Source organism: Rosa chinensis, chromosome 4, assembly GCF_002994745.2.
Source record: "Rosa chinensis cultivar Old Blush chromosome 4, RchiOBHm-V2, whole genome shotgun sequence".
Lineage (NCBI taxonomy): Eukaryota > Viridiplantae > Streptophyta > Magnoliopsida > Rosales > Rosaceae > Rosa > Rosa chinensis.
Genome location: NC_037091.1, coordinates 48,863,226 through 48,886,976, shown reverse-complemented (window position 1 = coordinate 48,886,976; position 23,751 = coordinate 48,863,226). Strand labels below are relative to the sequence as shown.

The 23,751-nt window shown below is 39.1% G+C and overlaps 3 protein-coding genes and 1 long non-coding RNA gene across 8 annotated transcripts; 3 read left to right on the top strand and 1 right to left on the bottom strand.

The window, feature by feature from the left end:
- Positions 1 to 239: 239 nt before the first annotated feature.
- Positions 240 to 2,876, top strand: LOC112200963 (epoxide hydrolase A). The gene is made up of 3 exons (XM_024341975.2): positions 240 to 919; positions 2,022 to 2,263; positions 2,400 to 2,876. Exons 1-3 carry the CDS (start codon positions 449 to 451, stop codon positions 2,644 to 2,646), a joined length of 960 nt encoding a protein of 319 aa, XP_024197743.1. The 5' UTR covers positions 240 to 448; the 3' UTR covers positions 2,647 to 2,876.
- A 5,837-nt stretch (positions 2,877 to 8,713) lies between these two features.
- LOC112198101 lies at positions 8,714 to 10,760 on the top strand. 4 transcript variants are annotated; one of them, XR_002935860.2, is made up of 4 exons: positions 8,714 to 9,063; positions 9,170 to 9,329; positions 9,819 to 9,940; positions 10,263 to 10,760. It is a non-coding gene; the product is annotated as an uncharacterized LOC112198101 (long non-coding RNA). The 4 variants fall into 4 exon arrangements; XR_005809202.1 differs by having other exon boundaries at positions 10,247 to 10,760; XR_002935859.2 differs by having other exon boundaries at positions 8,733 to 9,063; positions 9,755 to 10,760.
- Positions 10,761 to 11,914: 1,154 nt separating this feature from the next.
- LOC112197851 (uncharacterized protein Mb2734-like) lies at positions 11,915 to 13,983 on the bottom strand. Of its 2 annotated transcripts, none has more exons than XR_002935773.2 (3): positions 13,414 to 13,983; positions 12,654 to 12,792; positions 11,915 to 12,326 (listed from the first exon to the last, which is right to left on the bottom strand). XR_002935773.2 is itself a non-coding variant. In XM_040519251.1 (3 exons), the coding sequence occupies exons 1-3, from the start codon at positions 13,464 to 13,466 to the stop codon at positions 12,125 to 12,127; spliced, it is 405 nt and encodes a 134-aa protein (XP_040375185.1). In that variant the 5' UTR covers positions 13,467 to 13,983; the 3' UTR covers positions 11,915 to 12,124. The 2 variants fall into 2 exon arrangements, 1 of the variants encoding a protein (XP_040375185.1); XM_040519251.1 differs by having other exon boundaries at positions 12,654 to 12,803.
- A 3,880-nt stretch (positions 13,984 to 17,863) lies between these two features.
- Positions 17,864 to 19,555, top strand: LOC112199463 (zinc finger BED domain-containing protein RICESLEEPER 1-like). The gene is made up of 4 exons (XM_024340480.1): positions 17,864 to 18,207; positions 18,310 to 18,699; positions 18,899 to 19,341; positions 19,455 to 19,555. Exons 1-4 carry the CDS (start codon positions 17,864 to 17,866, stop codon positions 19,553 to 19,555), a joined length of 1,278 nt encoding a protein of 425 aa, XP_024196248.1.
- The last annotated feature ends 4,196 nt before the right edge of the window (positions 19,556 to 23,751 follow it).

Below are 23,751 nucleotides of genomic sequence, written 5' to 3'. Positions count from 1 at the left end.
CAAGTTCAACTCACATTTAAAATTTTCAAACAACATTGTTGAGTAAATTTCTGAAAAGATAGGACCAATCGAAATTTCCCTTCCAAGAGCGGCATTTAAGAATTAAGATAAGGAACCAAAACTTGATTGCTAGCATAGTATAGATTTGGCAGATACCTTCTCGTCTTTGTTATTACTTTAAGAATGCCCTTCCTTCCTTGACGTACAAAAGGTTCTTTTTCTTTTCTCCCATGACTATTTTCGGTCCGTGCATTTAGTTGCTCTCTTTCCTTTTCCATATGATTTGATTTCATAGTCCCTTCCTTTTGGAGGCGGCACGCAATTGACGATAACGTTGCTAAATCATTGTCTCTTCCAGCTTTTGCTTTCCTCGCCACTATATATACATTCTCAGTCTCCATCCCATTCACCTAGATAAACCAGAGCACAAGAGAAAGAAGAAGCAGAGATGGAGGGAATAGAGCACAGGACGGTCAAAGTCAACGGGATCAACATGCACGTAGCTGAGAAAGGTCAAGGCCCGGTGATCCTCTTCATCCACGGCTTCCCGGAGCTGTGGTACACCTGGAGACACCAAATCCAGGCCTTGGCCTCGCTCGGCTACCGAGCCGTGGCGCCGGACCTCCGCGGCTACGGCGACACGGACGCGCCCGCCGACCCGTCTAGCTACACGTACTTCCATGTGGTGGGCGATCTCGTGGCGCTGTTGGACGCGGTAGCCGCGGATCAGGAGAAGGTGTTCGTGGTCGGGCACGACTGGGGTGCGCTCATCGCTTGGTATTTTTGCCTGTTTCGGCCAGACCGGGTTAAGGCTCTGGTCAACATGAGCGTGGCGTTCACTCCTAGAAATCCTCAGAGGAAGACTGTTGAAACCTTGAGAGCTGTTTATGGGGATGACTATTACATGTGCAGATTTCAGGTTCTTCTTCTTCCTCCCTCCTTGATTTTGTTCTTTGTTTTTTTTTGTTTTTTTATCTAATTAATTTGTTTGATAAATTTGAGCCACATAATTCCTATCTTTTCGAAGTATCATTGCTTTTTATTCATGTACATAAATGCTACATTGAAGAATTTAACTTTTTTTTATTTTTTATTTTATATGAAAAATGAGAACTAGATCGATATAGGGAGGTTGTAATGCACTTTGGATAATTATTCAGAAATTTAAGCATGAAATTGCTTCAGAAAGACAGAAATCTTGCTCTGTTCCATTACTTGTCTGTGATGAAATATGACAGAGGAGCACTTTTGATAATTCTCGTTCTACTTTAGAGAAAAAAATACAAACAGTACCCAAACTATGAGCTACTAATAACTTTCGTACCTCAACTTCAAAAACTATCATTTTGGTACCTGGACTTTTCACCCCGACCCAAGATTCATACATGCCGTCCACTTTGCCGTTAACGGTGTTAAATTTACAAGGGTAAATCTGTCATTTCACTGTTCATCTCTCTTACCATGGTACTGTTTTTTTTTTTCCTTCTTCCTGAGGAGAGGAAATTTTTTTTAAAATGAACAGTACCATGGTCAGAGAGATGAACAGTGAAATGACAGATTTACCCTTGTAAATTTAACACCGTTAACGGCAAAGTGGACGGCATGTATGAATGTTAGGTTGTGTTAGATAATCTGGGTACCATTGTGATAGTTTTTGAAGTTGAGGTACGAAAATTATTAGTGACCCGTAATTCAGGTACTGTTTGTAAGTTTTTCCCCTGAAGGCCTGCTTTGGGTTTGGTTCCTCTACTTTCTTTAGTAACCACTTGTATCTTGGATGTTCTCCATTTTGGGAATTTCCCAGAAACATAAGAAAGCAATTGATAAATAATGGTTAGTCATGAAAAAAAAAAAAGATAAATAATGGCCTCTAGCCACCTTTCAACACTGCAAGTTCATTTTCCATCACGTTGCAGTTGATTATAATCTTTTTGAGTTGTGATTTGAAGACTAAAATGTTAATTATTGAGTTTGATGGTATCAATTGGATTGTGATAGACAATTCTGTACTCATGTTGTAGGAACCAGGAGAGATTGAAGCCGAGTTTGCCCAGATTGGTGCTGCAAGAGTTATGAAGGAATTCCTAACATATCGCCATCCTGGTCCACTTTTCCTGTCTAAAGGTAAAGGCTTTGGACATCCCCCAGATGCTCCAATTCCCTTGCCAAGTTGGTTGTCTGAGGATGATGTTAACTACTATGCCAGCTTCTTCGAGAAGAAGGGCTTCACTGGTGGCATAAACTACTATCGAAACTTGGACCGGTATGTAATTCAATCTTTGCTTGAATTCAATCTTTGCTGCTGATTTACTGAGATAGAGTTATCTTTGGTGTCCAAATTCCAATGCAATCTATGTTAATTGTTGTTTCCATTCCTCGCCGCCCTTAATTGAATGCAGAAACTGGGAACTGACTGCACCCTGGACTGGGGCTCAAATAAAAGTTCCAGTTAAGTTCATTGTGGGAGACCAAGACCTAGTTTATAATTCAGTAGGCGGCAAGGATTTCATACACAAAGGTGGTTTGAAGAAGTATGTGCCGTTTCTGCAAGAGGTAGTCGTAATGGAAGGAGTTGCTCATTTTATCAACGAAGAAAGGCCTACTGAAATTAGTGAACACATCCATGACTTTATCAAGAAATTCTAGTGATGATCTAGATATGCATTTCATTTCCCTGTGTTGTGTGTTGTCAGTGTTGTGTGGTGTGTCTTGTACTCCGACTGGTGTTTCTATTGTGCATTTATTGCCTGGTGCTTAATTGCAAGCTGTTGCGGTCAATTTCATACCATTCCTCGACTTGTTCTTACAGTTGTTTGTGTCTTGGTAATAATCGAATATATAATTTGGCATTTCATTTGTGTAACTTGTGTGATACATCTCTGATCTCTCACTAGGTTCGATCTGCTTTGTTGATAACCGAAATTCTGAAATGTCAATCGAGCCTAGGTGTAGAGAAACTCAGCCATATATATGTAGAATCAAAACTAACAATCTCAACATCACCATTTCCTATTTTCACTCGCCTTTCAACATCCATTGTGCTAAATCGTTGAAATCTTTCGGCCAAATATTGTGATTGTTTCCTTTTGTATGAGTATTAAAGTAAAAGGCTACAAACGATAAGTACTAGCACAGTCCATGGCTACTACATGATTCCTAATTTGCCATAAGACCAACTTCACCTAAGTCCATGGCTCTGAATCCAATTAATCAATAGTCAGCTTTTCACCGGCTCGAGAAATACAGAAATCCATCTGTGGCTATAGCCTTTCTTTGTGTCCTAAGAGCGAGAACTGTGGAGACAACCAAAAGATGTCTGAGATGTCATCCGGCTTTCCTGATTACATGCAATCTGCCTATCTCAACGTGCCAAGCAGCAACACAGCATAGCACATTACAAGCCATTCCATAGCCGAATCTCAACGGCAGAACCTCTGATATCTCAATTCTGTTTGTTACACTTCCTAGGTAGTATTCTTGTCATTCAACTTTGCAATTAGGATTACGGAGTACTGTATAGTGTTTATTACGACTCTGAAATGTTGGTTTTTTTATAGGAATACTTTACATATTTTCTTTATCTTTGTTATGAGTTTATAATTCTCAATCTTTTTTTTTTCTTTTTCAGAAAAACAAATCACAAGTTAAAGCCATGAGACCGGGCAACCAGCACTAAATTGGTCAAATTGATCAAAGTCGAAAGTTGGTAATGGATTTAAAAGAAAGACTAGCTTTCCAACTTCTAGATCCAATTACCGAATGACAGAGATTCGGAAGAGAATCTGCTGTGAAATTTGATTCTCTGAGAACATGAGTAAAAAAATTTCTTCAAAGTAGTTCCTTGGGTGGAGAATATCACGAATGACGGTCTTTAATTTCCACGGGATGCTACAAATGTCATTAACACAATCTATGAGGAGTTTTAATTGAATCACCTTCCACCAAAACTTACTTGAGACCTTTCTCCTTATTAGCTTTAATCAGAGCTTTCTTCAAGACAAGGCCTGCCGTAAGAGAAACAGACGAAGTCCCAACATGTCTAACACCAGCAACAAAAGTAGTACAATAATGATTGCTGATAACGAAGCCAAGAGCAGCTTTATTTGAATTTTTAATAGAGCCTTCAAACTTTATGAATTTACCTTATTTAACAGAGCCTTCCGATGAATTTCATAGTGAACAGAAGCATTCTTTGGGGACGGAGGATTGCTTAACTAACCAATATGGCACACAAAGCAACAACAGAATAATAACATAATTTGGCAGGTCTCACTTGTCTAAAGATACAGTCATTTCTCACATTCCAGAGTTGCCAGCAAGTCATAAAGATCTTCTCCTGGCAACATTTATCTTATGGCTTGTTAATGAAGTTGTTCCTAAGCCAATTGATCAGACTTCGAAATTCTAATCATCACCTGGGACAAACGAAGAGATGTTTTGCTCCATGCTTCTAACTTCTGTGGTAAACGCAAGAGCAAAAGAAAATTTGCTGATCGATTCATGATCAGAATTACACATGTAGGATCAATATGATAATTGATCAATACTTTTGTTTTTGCCTTTATGTCTTACTGATGATTAGCAACGAAGAAAAGACTGTCACTTTAGGAGGCAAATTGAGTTCTCACATTCTTTTTCTTTTTTTTTGAAACAGCCGCCCTTAAGGCTTCATTAATGAAACTGTTGAATACAATGGTGCAGCCGCCCGAAATACAATAAGTACGGAGAGAGCATCTCGAATAATAACAGGAATCTCTACTAATCTTATGTACTCAAACATGCACCGAGTAGCAAGGGCTGACAAACTAGATATTTGGGAAACACTATTTGCTTCACAAGGGTGACATACCGGAAAGATAAAGCTCATACAAAGCCATAGAGCAATTAAACCTGCTTTCCCACTATGCTGCCGATCAGAACTATAACTGGCGGCACTAGGTTTCATCTTCCCACTAGAAGGGTTCGTCCATTTGATAACGACTCGACTCCTCTCTAGGACAAACAAGGCATATTGAGTGTAGACATGGACATTTAGCCCGACTCTCCCTACAATAACTATATAGGGATTTATTGAAAATAAAATACACCTAAGCAATAAACAAACTACTGAAAAAACATACATACTATAAGCCCACCAGAAAAGGCCCAAGAACAGATAACAGGCCCATGACCCATATTGCACAACAGCCTGCACCTCCTGCTTTCTCACCGACCACGCACGCTTCCATCGAAACGTGACCGGCATCAATGGCCGAACAAGGCCACCGGCGAAACCTCTAGTCGGCGAACACCGAGGTAGAACTGTGAAGGTGAAACACGCACAAGCAGATTGCTCCCTGCCGGTCGAAGCACGCCGGACCGCAGCATTGTAGATCTTCGCCGCCCTCACAAACGGCCAAGCATGGTCGTCAAAACACTCCAAGAATGAAGTATGCCCAACGACTGTAGCCTGAGCGTCATCGCATTTGGATAGCAGCCGAATCTGGAGGGCCTCACCTATTGAGCATCCCGCCCTTCCCCAGACTTGTACGTCCCCGACCAACGACGACTGCTAAAAGCCTTTCTGGTTTTGGTCCCAAGCAGCGGTTGCAGGCCTTTGCTCGATCCCTACAGTTGCAGGAACACAGTGCTCCACCGTCGCTCCTCTTGGTCTCTGCCGCGATTCTGACTCCGACCTTTACTGATGGACTGACTAACAGATCCTACCCCTCCGACGATGACATCCCGAGGATGTGCCGCCGGAAGGAAGGAGGAAGAGTGAAGCACGAACCGCTCGCAAACTGTTTTCGTCTCTCCAGAAAACTCGGAGCAAAAGAAGTAGTTTAGGAAAAATGGGTCTTACTCGTGGATTAGAGCATCTCCAATAGAATACTTATTTCAAAAAAATTTTGAAATTTAACTAGTTTTAGACTAAGTTTGATCTCCAGCAGACTAGCTAAACAAAAGCTAAATTTAGCTTTCGCTAAAAGACCTAGCTATATTTAGCTAGAGAGGAGAGAGAATTTAACTAAAAGTTAAATTTAACTTGAGATTTAGGTATTTGCTGGAGCATAACTCAATATTCAACTAGCTATATTCCAATTTTAGCTACTTTTAGCTATCAAGATAGCTATCACTGTTGGAGATGCTCTTATAGTTGGACATTGAGTTATCACATTCTTTGTGAAATTGTAGTTTCAGTATGAACATTTAAATCGTCGCATAAAAGCCATGTAGCAAACTTTATCTACAGAAAAAAAAAAAAAAAAAAAAAAACTTTATCTATAGAAAATCTACTGATACGCCCCGTGTCTCACCCCTTTTACTATATATAAGTTAATTACTTTAAGTTTTACTTTTCTCGATTTCTGTTTTACCCATTAGGGGTCCAAAGAGTTGATTTTTGAGTAGTGCTAGGAATCCCAAAACTTTGTACTAAAATTACTTACCAAATGACATGACATATGCCATATCATTAGTTTCTTTGGAATTTCTGTTGATATGGATTTCCTTGTTGGATATAAAATAAATTTCATGTTTTTTTAAGAATTAAGAAAACTTATATTAAATAAAAGTCACAATTAAACAAAATACCGAATTAATTTAGAAGGGGAATAGATGCAGTTGTTCTAGCAATCTGGCTCTCTGCAACCTTGATATCCAAATCAAAACATATATTAGAAAAAAAGCAATTCCCACATGAAATATTATTACTGGGTCTTTGATGTTTGAGTTTTGAATCGATCTCTGCGAGTTTTTTTAATGTCTTTCTTTATTTCATTCTTACCTAAAGCTTTTGCAAGGTTGCTGAGGCCTTGAAACCATGGCTTATTTTGGTCGTCATTGGATAAATAGAACTGAGCTGGGATGAGGTCAACTAGCTTGTCCGTAAATTGAAAATGCTGATGGATAATAGATTTTAAATAAAGAATTGGATAAGAATCAATGGTCTCCTTGTCCGTTTTATTCTTCATCCTTTTCCCCATTTGAGCAAGATGAAGCCAATGAATAATATTGGTTGCTCTTCACGAGAAGCAGTGTAATTATATTTGTAATTGCTTTGATTTTTGTAAAACATTAGGGTTTTGATAATATACAAAATATTTTCTCAAAAACATTCTATTTTTAAATTGAAAATAAATAAATCCATGTCATTGAAATTTATGGAATGATATTGATGACGTGGTGTATGCCACATCATTTGGTACTCAATTTTAGTATAAATATTTGGTGTCTCAAGCATTTTCCTTGATTTTTTATAAAAATTGAGAAAATTTTCTTCACAAAAGTTGAAGAGGATGTTAAAAAAATTCGTGAACACGTGGGTCGCTTAAATCGGAATTCATATGAGGAAGTTATGGTTAAAAATGTGAAAGTTACAGTTTTAGAAAAGTTTCTATAAAAGAAGAATTCACTTCGGTAAGTTTCCATTTTTGGAAACTTAGCCCGAGCCAATTCTCTCTCTGCTGAGCCCTTTTTGCCGACTTGACCCAAAATCATTTTCTGGCGATTTCTCCTCCGTCCGGCGACGGATTTAGACGGAAACTGTCCCATTCGAACCACCTCTCCTTCCTCTACAACTATGTGGTGGTTGGTTGGCTCAATTTGAATTGTAGACAGAACAGCAAGGCAGAGATCGTGGTGGGGGCGCTATTTCAGATACACGGTTAGTTTTCCGTTTTCCGCTCTCCACTGGCCACGCCACCGGTTGGGTTTTGAAGCTTGTGAGACATACATCAATCCCTCCAAATGGCTTAAACCGAATCGAAGTGTGGAGGACGAATCGAGGATTTGAATTTCTACGATTTTTTTTGACGTTTCGAGGACGAGAGGAGACCCCACACGAGGGGAGTGCTATTCAAATGCAGGCACTGTTCTAAAAAAGGCCGCCCGGGTCGCCTAGGCGGCTCCTAGGCGCTAGGCGTCCACTGACCGCCCCGATTAAGGGCTAGGCGACAAGGAAAATTGTTTGCAGTTAGGCGGGCCGCCAGGCAATCTGGGAGGGCGCCTAGACGGTTTGTGCGGGCTGGGCGCTGGGCGGACTGACGTAAATTATACCCATATCTCTCTCACTACCTCCAACTTCAGCTCCACTAACCTCTCCTCCTCCTCTGAATCGCTGTCGTACATCCACTTCCTCCTTTTATTGTAATCTTCTTTTGGATTTCTCCATTGCATCATCACTTAGCCTCTGGTGCAGCCAGTTCTTGAAGTTCCATCGGAGTTGGGCTTTTGTGGCAAATTGGACTCTGACCTGGATAAGTTGTTATTGGGGTTGGGTTTGCTGGCACAACTGAAGCGACTGCAAGGGTAGTGGTTGAGTGAGGATGATCAGGTCGTATTGGAGTGGGAATGGAGTGGAGGTGGTTGAAAACGGCGTATGGGGTTGTCATGGGAGAGAGAGAAGGGTCTTGGTTCTGAGAGAGAGAGAAGGGTCGTATTGGAACCCAGCAAGAATGTGTCGTTTGCTAATATAACAATATGGGAGACGTGTGTTTTGTTCAATGAATCACTATATAACAAACAAACCCACTAGTCTGAGACATATTTTGGCCAATAATATGTAAGATTGTTAAATTCTCAATCTTTTTTTTTAATTTAACTATTTTGACTATTTTAATTAATTGTTAGACTCTTGATACTTTTATAGGGAAATGATAGAAAAGATCACATTAGAGTATGAAATGATAAAAAGGTCACCTAGTTTCCCACTTGATAAAAAGGTCAATTATGAATTGTTAATAATATTAATTTGGTCCTTATTAATAATGAGATGATGTTAAAACAGGTCAGTTTTTAATTTTTTTTATTCCGATTCTGCCCTTAAAGCCAAATATATGTTTATAGCTTTATAGTCAAAAATAGAGCGCAAATCTTCTCTCCATTTTGATCAGAATTCCCAGAGCTTCGATTAGAAATCCAAAAGGTAGAAGACGAATTTCAAACTTCACCTGGCGTCATTGCCCAAACCCGATCGGTCACCTACATGCCCCGACCCAACGACGGAGCTCTGAGTGCCAAAACATAACCCCCGGCGACGGAATCGGACCGCTCGTAATGAACGCCGTCGAGCAGGTGATGGAGGTGATGCACGCGTCGGTCTATTTCGAGAAGTATCTCGATTCCTCTGATTCTTTTCTAATCGTGAAATCTCAATTTTGATTTTGATTTTAGTTTTCTGGTTTTGAAGTCTCTCGTCGCGAACGAGAGTTGCAGCACATTTTGCGTGTTCTGAACACCAATGTGGATGGAAATCAGAAGATCATGTTCGCTCTGACCTCCATCAAGGGTATCGGTCGCCGTTTAGCCAACATCGTCTGCAAGAAGGCCGATGTCGACATGAACAGGAGGTTCGTATTTTTTTTTATAGGTCATTTGGTTTACAATAGCCATAGATCTGTTTGGTTCTAATGCGATTTATCAATAGCTAGTTCTTCGTTATCTCAGTAGGTCTACTGGTACAATTTGATTTTGCTCAATTCTATTTGTGATAGAAGTATCAAAATGATCTCTGTGGAAGCAATTTCATTGCTGGAGTTGTGTATGCTTTGTATTGATCAAGGTTTTAGTTTTTGTAGTATTGGTTTTTAATTTCTTACTATTTCTAGGGTTCGGTTGAGGTTGAACTCTTTGATTTTCAATCACTGTTTGTATTTGAGCTGAGATTGATCTGGTGCTCCGTTATTGTGCTTTCTCTATTTGTGGAAACTTGTAGGCTGTAGTGGTGCTAAATGTTAGACTAATAAAAGAATGTTTTTGTGGTCTCTCTATTTAGGCGTTGATGTTGCTATTGAACATCTTGGAACAACAATAACAGGCGCTTCGCTTTATATATACAGATACAGATGCAGCTAGCGTGGGTTTTGTAAACCAAACCGCCCTGCGAAGTTGGAGAAAAAACCCTCCGTGTCGAGAAATTTAGCTCTTTCCGTTCCTTCTCTGCAAACTCGATTATCAACAGGTAATTCACATCCCTGATTTGTTGTGTAGATAGATTTGGGATTTCTCTGAATTGCAGATATTTTTCTCAAGAGTTGCAACTTGGTTACAGCTAAAATTTATGGGAAGCTAAATTTGGTAGGTGATAGGAAGTGATTAGGTGAAATTGGTTATGCATAAAAAGTGAGGCTGAAAGAGTTTGTTGTCTAAGTTTCAGATGTTCAATTTCTTTTCTTTTTTTGTTTTTAAGTTGTATGCTGAGGTTTTTAAGCTTTGGCGTTAATTTTTCCCTTGTGCTATTGACCTAATGTAATGAGCTAAGAACCAGGGGTACTTATATATAGTTGCTTCTTGGCTACCATCTGCGGAGTGAGTATCCTGAGAAGAATAAAAGGAAACTTTGTGAATCTTCATTGCTGAAAAGGAAAAGGATTATGGGACATGGAAACCAGATCTAGGGGAAGATGCTGGTACAATTCATCTCCCGAATCCAATTAATGGGTTTGGGACTCTAGCTGATCTCTGTCAAATCCACAGAAGTCTTCCAGAGGCAGCCACAAGACCTCCTTATTTTTACTATGAGAATGTGGCATTGACTCCTGAAGGAGTTTGAGGCACAATATCCCGCTTTTTGTATGACGTGAAGCCTGTGCAGACTGAGCTATGCATTTAGTGAGAACAAAGAGTGAGAACAAATCATGCTATGGTCTCATAAGAAAAAGCCCTCGGTGCCTTTTTCGTTTGGTCTCTTTTAAGCTATTTTTGGTTAAAATGACATTTTTTTTTTCCCGGAGTTCTTAGCAACTTGATATCTGATGAGTAGATGAGCTTTCATTTTAACATCTGTAAAATTTAGTTACTGATCATTTTATGGAATTCATGCTTTTGCAGTGGCTAATTATATGATGAGTCACAAGTTAAAAGCCAAGTCACTGTTAATCACATGTCACTAACTAAGTAACTGACCATGTCACTAACAAAGTAACTGTCAGTAGCGAAGTCACAAGTTGATAGCCAAGTCACTGTTAATCACATGTCACTAACTAAGTAACTGACTATGTCACTGATCAAGTAACTGTCTGTAGCCAAGTCATTGTTAATCACATGTCACTAACTAAGTAACTGATCATGTCACATTATATGTCACTAACCAAGTAACTGTCAGTAGCCAAGTCACAAGTTAATAGCCAAGTCACTGTTAATCACATGTCACTAACTAAGTAACTGACCATGTCACTGACCAAGTAACTGTCAGTAGCGAAGTCACAAGTTGATAGCCAAGTCACTGTTAATCACATATCACTAACTAAGTAACTGACCATGTCACATTACATGTCACTGACAATGTCACTAGCCAAGTCACAAGTTGATAGCCAAGTCACTGTTAATCACATGTCACTAACTAAGTAACTGACCATGTCACATTACATGTCACTGACAATGTCACTAGCCAAGTCACAAGTTGATAGCCAAGTCACTGTTAATCATATGCCACTAACTAAGTAACTGACCATGTCACATTACATGTCACTGACAGTCACAAGTTAATAGCCAAGTCACTGTTAATCACATGTCACTAACTAAGTAACTGACCATGTCACTGATCAAGTAACTGTCAGTAGCCAAGTCATTGTTAATCACATGTCACTAACTAATTAACTGACCATGTCACTGACTAAGTAACTGTAAGTAGCCAAGTCACTGTTAATCACATGTCACTAACTAAGTAACTGACCATGTCACTAACCAAGTAACTGTCAGTAACCAAGTCATTGTTAATCACATGTCACTAATTAACTGACCATGTCACTAACCAAGTAACTGTCAGTAGCCAAGTCACAAGTTAATAGTCAAGCCATTGTTAATCACATGTCACTAAGTAACTAACTATGTCACTAACCAAGTAACTATCAGTATCCCAGTCACTGACAGTGACTTGAGGTTAACAATGATTTGGAAAGAAATCCTCTGTATGGGGACCAAGAATAAGAAATCATTGCCTTCAAATGAATGGTTCATAAACCTTAATGAGAATGACTATAGTGCATAGAGCACATGTAGCATAGACCATTATAAAACTTACATCATTGTACAAATCTTTCAACAAAGCTTCAAGCATAAAAAAAGTGAGATTGCACGGGACGAATATAATCTAGATGCCCGAGAAGAGTAAAAAAAACATCTATGCATCTTGTAGTTCCAAACTTTAATCTTGTAATCGTCCCCTGCAAAAACCCAACACAGAACCCAAAACTGTTGGTTCTTTCACTATCTCCTTCAAGAAGTCCACTACTTGATCTTTCCAAATCATGGCATCATATTCAACCAGTGCTTTTTCACTCCAACCGAAGCCCAGCAAGTCTATAGCATAAACCTTGTATTTTTTAGCCAACTCTGGTATGTTAGACCTGTTATATGGGAGATCGGACAAAATATCAGCATGAAAGATACTAGACATACAGCCACCATTAGAATAACCATATAAATAGTAATAAGGTTAAGAAAAGAAAAAACCCAACTTCTTGCAACTCAATGCTTATTGACAACAATTGGTTTTCAATTGCAGAAGCAAGAAAAACCAAATGGTGGACGAAGCTAAAGGACTATGCAAGCAACTATAAACACATAAACTGAAGCTAAAGGAATATACAAGCAACCATGCCAATGCACTTTCAATAAACCATGAAGACTAAAAGGAAAGACTGGAGCAGATGGGTTTAAAGAAGCAAACAAACCTCCAGTGAAATGAAGAAGCACCAAAACCATGAATAAGAAGAACAGCATGCCCTTCTCCTTGCACGACATAATGAATTTTATGACCTCTCCAAGTCCAAAAATTGTACCCCTCTGGTTTGAAAGGCAGTCTTTCAATACCTATAGCCCCACTTTAGGTTCAAACACAGTGAATCATAAAAACTAAAACTAAAACAAAACAACAAATAATCTTTGACAAGACGATAGTTGATTATAGAGTCTACTAACAGTGGATGCATGCTTCATATCAGGCATGTATATATAACTATGATCTACTTTACAGAATTACAAAGCTAAAAAGCATATAAAATCGAACACGACCACAATGCATTTTCATATGCTAGGCTAACAACATAACAATAATTTTAGGAAGCAGAACGCTGTGAGACGACTATGATTATAATGTGATGATGCCGTACACACCACCATGAGCTATTCATTCATTAACAATCAAAATCTGTAATACCAAAAAGCATCAAGGAAAAGAAGATTAAAGCAGCTGAAACATTAATCATCATCTTTATTATCATAGGCATAAGAACACTAATATACATCATCATCACCACCATCCAGTCCACACCTCTACCAATACCCATCACCAGCTTCTGATTGCATCAAAGTTGATATTTATATGCATCCATAAACATAAAATCTAAAGGCTATAAACTAATAAGGAATCAACTCAGAAGAGTAATGATAATTATCCAGAATAAAGTCAAAATAGAGCTCTCGAAATCAAACCTGTAAAGGAGAATCCCCAATGCAGGCTTAACGCCTGTTACAGAACACCCCATTATCAAGCCATGCCGGCGAACACCACGGTACCATTTTGGGCCAATTCTTTTCAGTTGGACATCTTAGATTCTTCGGATGCTTCGAGTCGTGGTGCCTCGACGTTACGTCCAACGCCGTTATCTTGGAGTGAGGGCACTCGTACTTGGCGTGTCCGCCGTTTTCCTACTCGGTCCGGTCAGCGATTCCGACCTTCCCGCTTCGGCGATTTGTTGTAGACGCGTCGATCTTCACCTGGATCTCCATTGCCACATGCTTCTTCGGCTTTGCCTTCCCCGTCATCGTTGCTCGGCATTCCGGTCAGACCACCTGTGAGTCGCCGACGCCTATGGAGGTCGGAGATGAAGATCCAAGCTTGAGTTTGGGTTTTCAGATCCTCGAGACGCTCCAACATTGATCTTAGAGTAGAGTAGATCCCAACGACGCGTTGTTCTTCGCCTTTCACACTCTCTCGAGGTCTGTGTATGTGTGGAGGAGGAGGAGGAGGAGGAGGAGAGAGAGAGAGAGAGAGAGAGAGAGAGAGAGAGAGAGAGAGAGAGAGAGAGAGAGAGAGAGAGAGAGAGAGAGAGAGAGAGAGGTGGAGCAGTTGATGAGGGTTGAGACGGGCTTGAGGGAGGGAGATAGCTGCCGGTGGCAGTTTTCGTAAATATTGTTAGTTTTAGTGTTAGATAGGTAATGTGTGACCTTAATTATCATGGGAACATTTGTCATACCTAGATTATAATAAGGCACTTTAAAATGACCTCTTTTATCATTATCCCTACTTTTATTTATATAATTTTATGTCAAAAAATTATTTAAAAATTAAAAAAAAAAAATCGCCTAGGCCCCTAGGCGTTAGTCCCTAGGTTTCCGCCCGACTAGCGCCTAGCATTTTTTCGAACCTTGACGGCAGGCTTAGCTGTATACTGTGAGTGGACTTTTGTTTTACACAATTATATGCATGCAATTATTTTTTCTAAAGGAATTACTTTAATCATAATTTGAGCATATGATTCGTTTTTGGAATTTGATTTCAATTTATCTCATGTATTGCTTTCATTGATGATTTTCAAAGATTGTTTGTGATTTAGTTCGGTGTTGACTTTCGGGAAAGATTTTACTTTACCATTTATTTTGACTTTGAGCTTTCGATGATTTATCTCCGATAAATGGTTATTATGTGAATTATGAATTTACTTTAATCTGGCCTATTTGTTTATTGATTCAAGAATATCTTGATGTGTGGGACACTTGATTTTCTCTTGAGATTTTTTTGAGTACGGTTGAGAATTGTACTCGAGCTTTCTATTGCCAAATTTTGGGGAAGTTTTCTTGGTTTTTGGTTTTGGAATGTTTTCTTCACCATACTTGAGTTGCTTTATTTAGTTCTCCACTTCACGTGAGTTGCAGTGGAGGCTCGTCCTCACTTACTTTGTGTTTGTGGTTGAAGTTGAGGATAGAGCCTGGGGGACTCTGACTCGATCCTGAGAGGCTCTTTTATTGTATGGTGATTTCATCTTTCCCATACTTTAAGTTTACACTTAACCAGCGGGGTTGATATGTCTTCACGAGATTTTATGTTTAAAGGAACAGGTTTTTCTAGACGTTGCATGCATCGAGGTTTTTAAATAATACAAATTGTGGGAAAGTATAAACTACTCTTTTATTTCATTTATTACAGTATTTATTTTTGTCCACTCACACTAACATTTTAAATGCTTTCCCCCCAGGCCCTTTGATTTTAAATGCCCAGTTCGCAAAGTCGTTGTTCGGCCACATCCGCTGCTGCCATCTTGTCTGTAGGTTACCTATTTAACCTGCTAGTTATCACTTCAGTTCTTATCTCTAGGTACTTATAGTTCCAAATAAGGCTGGCTTGAAATACCATACCTGCCGAAACCGGTCGAACCGTTGCAGTTGGCGCCGACAGATATGGTTATCGAAGCTATGATGCGGTACTGCCATACCGAACAAATGTTAACGACTCGGTAGTGATATTGCAAATTAGAGAGGTTCGGTATTACCGAACCGACCGGGTAGGATGGGTTTTTATAATTTTGTAATTATTTTTATTAATATGGTGATATGGGCCGTTCATCTCTAGCAGCAATTAATCACAATCGTTGGATCTGAGTGGAGGGTGGAAAAACCCAAGGGGGTCAGGTTCAGACCTCATTCCCGAAAGAAACAGCCGCTCTCACTACCTCGACAGAGAGAGTCTCTGAACCTAACCTCAATTTCTTGATTCCAGCCCTAATTATACAATTTTTTTTTTTGGCAAATCCAGTCCTAAAAACACAATCTAAGCAAGATGTGAAGCTCACCAACATAAATTTCAACCCAGATATGCTTTCATTTTCAAAATCCCCAAATATTTCAAAAACCCTAGATCGTTTCTTGGTTGAAGTGGTTGTTCAAAGGCATATACGGTGTCAACTGGTGGTTCAGAGCACAACGAATTAGGTAAAATCTATCTCCTTTTAGTCTTGTCTAATTTGTATGAAAAAACAGGTAACCTATGAAGTGATTTTGTAGAGGCCAAGATGGGGGAAAACGAATGGGTCTGAACTTTGATAGAGTGAAGTAAGTAATCTTCAACATTTAGTATGACTTGATTATATGCTTGCTTAGTGTTCTTTGTATATAATCAAACAATCACTTCCAGCTTGCTTATTTAGTGTGACTGGAATCTGATTTCTAAGTATACAAGATAGTTTTATAAAAACCCAGATTGTTGTGGAAGTCTTTACAATTTGTGTAATGACTTCTCTGAAAAAGTAGGTCTTGCAGTAGACTCTGTGCTTGAGTAGGTTAATTTTCTTTAGTCAACATGCGGTACAATTAGATTATGTAGTTTGCTCAAGTTTATTTTGATTGTTATCTGTTTGTTTTTATATGCAAGATTGACTTTTCTAATTACTCATGTACTTATCAAGAACACTGTCGGTTTGGTCATCAGTTTATAGCTATGTAAAGATTGAAATTTTAAGGTGAATGTTATGTATCATATATGTTAGCAGCAAATGAGTTTTATTGAAAACTGTTAGATTGGTTGCTGAAAAGAAGATACCGTTTTCTCATGCTCAAACTTGACTCATTGTTCTTCGATTTGTTTGATGGAATATCTAAATCATTTGTGCTTTTTACCTGAATCTAACTTGTATATCATCTGCTGCCAACATGAATATAACTTGCTGTCAACGATTATCGCTGGTCATTGCAAATCAGTTTGTGCAGAGGCATAGAGGTGATCGAGGTCTTTGATTAGGTAAGTAAACTTGTATGTGCTTGGTTGTGTTTTGATTATTTGTACTGTGATTATGCGTAAATGACTTGTCGTTGCTGTTATTACCAAAATGTGTAGCTTGGTTACTAAAAGTATGAATTTATGAATATGTGTAGCTTGGTTATTGAAAGTATGAAAGTTATGATTGCGATGAACTGTAATTGAACAAAAAGTATGAAGGAGAGTTATACATCTGTTACTTGAGCATTGACCATGATTAAATTGAACATGATTGCACTGAACAAATACAGTAAGAAACTTGCTTTTAATTGTCTGTTGCTATATTTTCTAATTGTCATCATATAAAACAGAATATACATCTCTTACATAAAACACATCAAAACTGAAAATTTATTTTTTCATTGTACGTAGACCATGGCTTCTACAAGTAGGTCAACAAGTGACTGTTGTTCATCCCCTTCCATAACTTTTCAAATGGTTACTGCTAGTTCTCAACCAATAAGTGTTCCCCCAAATACTAACCAAAACCCAATACCAACACCCAAAAACAGTACCCTTGACTTAGTTCCCATTCCAACCCTAACTGAAACACCAAATCCAGATCCAAATTCAGTGGCTAGGAAAAGGAAAACACTAGAAAAGACCACAAAGGGTAGGAAAAAGAGTCAAGTCTGGGATTGCTTCACTAGGCCTTTGCTCCCTGATGGCAAGGCTGACCCAGATAATGCCCAACACAACTATTGTAAGGCAATAGTTCCTGCCTCCAGTTCCAAAAATGGAACCAGTTCTTGCTGGTCCCATGGTAGAAACTGCAAGGTTAATCCTCTTTTTGAGAAACCAATAGAGAAAGGGAAAACTGTCTTATCTAGGGATAATATAACCAGGGCTCCACAATATCACAGATTCAAGCAGGGTAGGATAGATGAGAAGTTGTACAAAATGATCATAAGGGATGAACTTCGCTTTAGGCATGTAGAGGGTTTTGGGTTTCAGGAATTTATGCAAGAAGCTCAGCCACAGTGGGTTCAACCAAGTAGGAAGTCAGTGGCCAAAGGAGTGTGGGAATTGTACCAATCTGAGAAGGGAAAGATGATGTCGATCTTTGCATAGCATGCAAAGAGAGTTAGTGTAACCACTGACACTTGGACATCAATTCAGAACATTAACTACATGGTGGTCACTGCCAATTTCTTGGACAGCGACTGGAAGTTGCACAAAAGAATTATTAACTTTTGTTCAATTACCAGTCACAAAGGGGAAGATATAGGGAGGGTTCTGGAGCAGTGTTTGAGGGAATGGGATATCAATAAGGTGTTCACTATCACAGTGGACAATGTTAGTGCAAATGACCTAGCAGTTGTATACATGAAAAAAAGGCTTCGGAACATGAACACTTTGAGCTTTGATGGGGATTTTTTGCACCTGCGATGTGCATGTCACATCATAAATTTGATTGTCAAGGATGAAATCAAAGAATTAGAGAATGGGATTGATGCAATTTGGCATTGTGTCAAGTTTATTAGGTCAAGTTCAAGTTGATTAGACAAGTTTAGGGAGTTTTCTGTCCTTGAGCACTTGAATAAGAATGCTAACGTTCCCCTAGATGTGATCACTAGGTGGAATAACACTTATTTAATGCTTGAGGCAGCATTAAAATATGAGAAAGTGTTTCATAGGATGGCTGATGAAGATCTGCAGTTCAAGCGTTATTTTGAGGAGAAAGATGTGAAAGGTAGGAAGAGGGTAGGACCCCCCCTAGAGGAAGATTGGAGAAATGCTAAAGCATTTGTGCATTTTCTCAAAAAAATTTACGAGTCAACACTCAAATTGAGTGCTTGGAAATCAGTGACTGCAGACTTGCAGTTCATTGAGATGATTGGCCTTCAAAAAGAGATTGATAAGAAGGCAAAAGATGACTCTGATGAGGTTCTGCACAGAGTGATAGTTGGGATGAAAGCAAAATTTGACAAATATTGGGGCAGATTTGAAACCATGAATAAATCATGGTGATTGCAAATGTCCTAGACCCTCGCTGGAAACTTCAATATAAAAAAAAAAAGCGTGCGTTTGCAAGGGTGGGAGATAGACCTGCCAAGATTGAAATGATAACTAGGGACTTGAAGAACATTTTGTTGAGAATGTATGATGAATATAGGGGCTGTGAGGGAGGTTTAAGCCAATCTATTCAATCAGATGATGTTGCAGCAATGGAAGGCTAGGGGTTGAATTTGATGATTTAGAAGATGGACAAGTTGAGATACTTGCTGATCTCATGCAAGAAAGACTTGAAAATGAACATGAAATGATATCCAACGAGGTTGACAAGTACCTCGTAGATAGATATATCAATCCTGTAGTCAAAGGCTTTGATATTGCACAATGGTGGAGGGAGAATGCAGCTGCATATCCTATTCTTTCCAAGCTTGCGCAAGACATTTTTGCAATTCCTTGCTCTACTATGGCAAGTGAGAATGCTTTTAGCTTGGGAAAAAGAGTAGTTGATCCCTTTAGGAGTTCACTAAATCCTCAAATGGTTGAGGCACTAGCATACACTAGTGATTGGTTGAGGGTTAAGCAACCTAATTTCTATTCAGAACCAACAAAGGATAAGCTTTCCTTGTATAGTGATCTAGAAGAACTGCAGAAAGGTTATAATCTAGTAACATTAACTTGTATGTTTTTATATTTGCATCAACTTATGACTATACTGATTAGTGACTTGATTTTTTTTTTATTTTTTTTTGTGGTGTTTACTTTGTAGAAACTGCTAGGCTGCATTTCGGAGGTGCGAACTCATTCTACAACAACTGCTTCCTGAAGATTTGGATGCTGCAAAGTGCAAACATCAGTTTGAAGATATAGTTGCTATGTTTTTTCGTTAAGGGATTGGAGTCTACTTGAAGATTTGGATGCTGCAGTGCAAACCTCTAGTTCAAAGATATACTGCTGTGCTTTTTTTGTTAAGTGATTTGGAATCATCAAATCACAAGCAGATTTTTGTTTACTTCACTATTTCTAGTTCCTATTTCAAGTTATGTAATATTTAAGTAGTTTTAGACTTAGAAATCAGTTGCATATGATTTGCAAACTTGTAAATTGTCATGTAGAACTGAAACATTTTTAAATATAGGAGAAAGGCTGAAAGAGGAAAACATCAAGTCTAGACTCACATCTCCATAAGAAGGTGAGGAATAGACTTGATGAATTATTCAGAAAATTGCAGAGAGAGTTCGGTATTAGGCATTGGGTAAAAACTGATCAGAAAAAATGGGCTCAAAAAAGGCAAGAATGAATAATTGGGATTGGTATTTTTAGTATTGGGAGAGGATCCTCTCCTAATCTATTCCCCTCCTAACCTGCCTAAGCTTTCTATGACAAACCGACATGTGTGTAAAACTAAATCCAATGGCTTATATTGACTTTCATAAATATGTACTTATTTTTCTTTTTTCTTTTTTAAATCAAACTCACACTCCCCCAACACCACCCAACCCTCTCCCCCTTTTTTTTTTTTCCCGTCTGACAACCCTCTCCCTCTCTCTCTCCCTTTTCTGTTTCTTCTTTGCCAGTTTCCCAGATCTTGTATCTCCCTCTCATGGAATGCAATTTTTTTATGCTTCAATTCCATTGATTCTCAAAACAGAAAATCCATCATCTTTTGGTTTCCATGATGGGTTCATGCTGACTGATTAAGAGGAGAAGAAAATGAAGAATCTGGGATTGAGCTGAATGGGTATTGCTAAATTTAAATGTAATTCATGGGATTTAGCAAAATTTGGGTAGTTGATGAGGAAACCTTTCTGGTCTACGTCAAAAATCTTCCCTGCCAAAGTTCATTGTTAAGGATGAGGGTGTACTAAGATTTATTTTTGGGTTTTTTGTAAGGTTCAAAGAAGTGAAGAACCATCCACCATGATTTGAATTGATTTGTTTGGATTTCAACAATTGTCTGGGTTATGCTTTTGTAGTGTTTATTGGAGATATTGTTATTGTCATATTGGTCAGGCCAGATCGATTTGTATTGTATAAGGTTACTGATATAGAGAAAGAATGAGGAGGAGGAGGAGAAGAACTGGAGAGAGAAGTCTTCTCTCAGGCGTGAAGGAAGTGAAGAATGGGGGACAGAAAAAAAAAATAGAAATAGAAAAATTGACATTGTTGTGGAATGTGGGCCATTAGATTTACAATAGCCACGTGTTAAAATCTCATAGAAAGCTTAGGCAGGTTAGGAGGGGAATAGATTAGGAGAGGATCCTCTCCCATTAGTATTAGGCCCTTTCATCCACTTCGGTTGGGCCTGAACTGAAACTAAATCGACCGGAAATTCGATAACCGAAAGTTTCGGTACCAACTTTTTCGGCACGGTAATGGTACTGAGTTTGAGCATACCGCCAGGTTCCGGTGGGTAGTCGGGCCAGCCCGAAAAAACTCGGTAACTGTACCACAGCCAGCCCTAGTTCCAAATTCGTCGAAATGACTACAATGGTTAGCATCGGCTGCAGTTTGTTTTTCTCTTTGCTAATGTACTTTAAATGGTTTCTCCTCGGCTATTTTAGATTCGTACGAACAATAAGATCAACGTGACTCTACACCTTAATATTTTCCATGCGCGCGCATTCTTTTTTAATTCCGCAATTCTTCCTATTAGGGTTCATGAGAGGGTTAAACGCACATGGGTTGATTGACTTTTCTGCAGATCAAGTTGATGGATTAAAGATAAAAGAAAGGCTAGGTAGTATCCATATTAAAAAGCATGGGGTAGGTTTTGTTTTTGTTTTCATTCTTTTTTTATTAGGGTTTTTGATGTTAGGAAGACATCACTCTTCACATCCTCAATCTGTAATTCTGTATGCTTCCTTTTCTAATGAAATAAATGGAAAATCCCTTCTAATACGTCTTCGTCTTCATTGCTTCCTGGCTAACTTCTCCATACGCATTGCATCTTTCCCACCACTCACAGTGTTTCACTCTGTTGGTGTGTTTTTACTCCTCGCATTTACTTTCACGTACTCGGTTTCTTCTCTGTTTAATTAACTTCTGTCAAAATAGTAAATATAAATACGAAGATCGGATTGAGCTGCTGATCTCTTTCTCCATCCTTTCCCCATGCCTGGAAGTACTGTAACGTTGATATATCAGCTTTTTATTCGACTCGGAGACCTTAGCTAGGTATATATCATTGCTACGTATTGTACATGTCTAGGGCTACTTCTACACGAAGGGTCGTCAATGGGCAGCCGTGCCCAAAATTAATGGGCCGGGCAGGGCCATAACATATATATATTTTTTTATATTTCGGGCCAGGCCAGGCCGGGCTTCTCTTAAAAATCAAGGCCCAGGGCCTCCCATGGACCCAGGGACTTACAAGCTTTTTAGGGCCGGGCTGGGCCTGGCTTTTTGGGTGGGCATGGCCGAGCCAATTATATTTATATGTCATATTATTTTGTTAAAAAAAAAAATACAAAAAGCTATGAAAAAATTATGATATGTTAATGATTGAACAAAATAAAATACAAAATTAAAGGAAAATATGGCCTAATCATTAGTTCAATACAACTACATAAAAAGATATTAATTCTAGAATTGAATGGGCTTTCGGGCGATCTTATAAGGCAGGCCTGGGCGGGCTTTAATGGGCATATAATGGGCTTTGAACCCTCCTCCCTAGCCCTGCCTCTTGTCCAATGGGCAGGGCCAAGATGGGCTTTGCTGCAGGCCAGACCGGGTGGACGCCCATGGGGTTTTAGGCCTGCAGGCCAAATGATGACCCCTAATTAGTATTACCCCAGAAGAGACAGAACCAAGCGGAAAAATTGTCTTCGGTAGACCATTACTGCTGATGGACGAGGTTTGGTGAGATAGATCGATTCTATTAATTATCCATGGCTGTTTAGTAGCTTATATACTGCTCATTATAGCTAACCATCGTTGGGTTATAACAGTCTCTCGCGAGAAAGACTGATGAAAAATTTGTAGGTTATATGACAATAATGACTGAAGTCAAAGTCAAGTATCAGAGTCAACAAACTCAGCTACTTTACACTTGACAGATCTCCAAAGGTAATTTAATTGGTGACCAAGAAAAGACTGTTAGAGAAATCGGTTAAGCCTTACAGAATGTTGTTAATTGTAGCTTATGCCTTAAGCAAGTGGTTACTGCTAGTCTTATATAAAGCAAATGTAATGAACACTGTGTAATTCATTCGAGCACATCCTAATAGAAATACTATCATCTTCTTCCTCTAGTTCTCTGTTATCTCTCTCTTCCAAAAGTCCAAAACCCTAGATCTACAATTTCTACATGGATACCAATTGTTAGGCATTCAAGTCGAGTCGTGTACTTTATCAAATGGACGCAACCTCCTAGTGCCAGGATAAAACAGAGTGTACGTCGCTGGATTTGTTTCCATGCGGCAACATAATGGGAAAGCTGTGTTATTTGTAATGATACTTTTTCATGATAGAGTTATTTTTTCTATAGAATTACTCATAAGTATCATTTTGAAACTTTAATTAACAATAAGGCCACCTAACATTTTTTGTTCTCATAAGGCCACTTTAGAGCTTAGAAATATCATTTTTTAGGCTATACCTATTTTGCCCTCAGTTCTCTCTCTCTCTCTCTCTCTCTCTCTAATCTGTCTCGACGAAACTCTCTCTCTCTCTCTCTCTCTCTCTCTCTCTCTCTCTCTCTCTAATCTGTCTCGCCGAAAAACGACGACCTTCGTCATGGTGCTCGTCGACTCACTGGACCCGCTCGCCGGTGTTCGCCACGATGTTGGTGAACTTGGTGGAACTGAATCACGTTGGCCGACTGGAACTAGATCTTCTCTCCTCTCCTCTTCCTTTCATATGAGTTGTGAAAAGCTAGGGTTTTGGAAGATTACGACGACGGAGAGCTTGATCGATTTGGTTAATCGGATACAGAGGTCTGTACTGTGGTCGGTGACTACGGCAGTGGAAGATCGGAGCTAGGAATGAGATCGATCTCAAAGAGCGTGAGGTGAGGAAGAAGAGGCGAGGCTCCAAGATCCAAGAGGTTTGAGAGTGTGAGGATC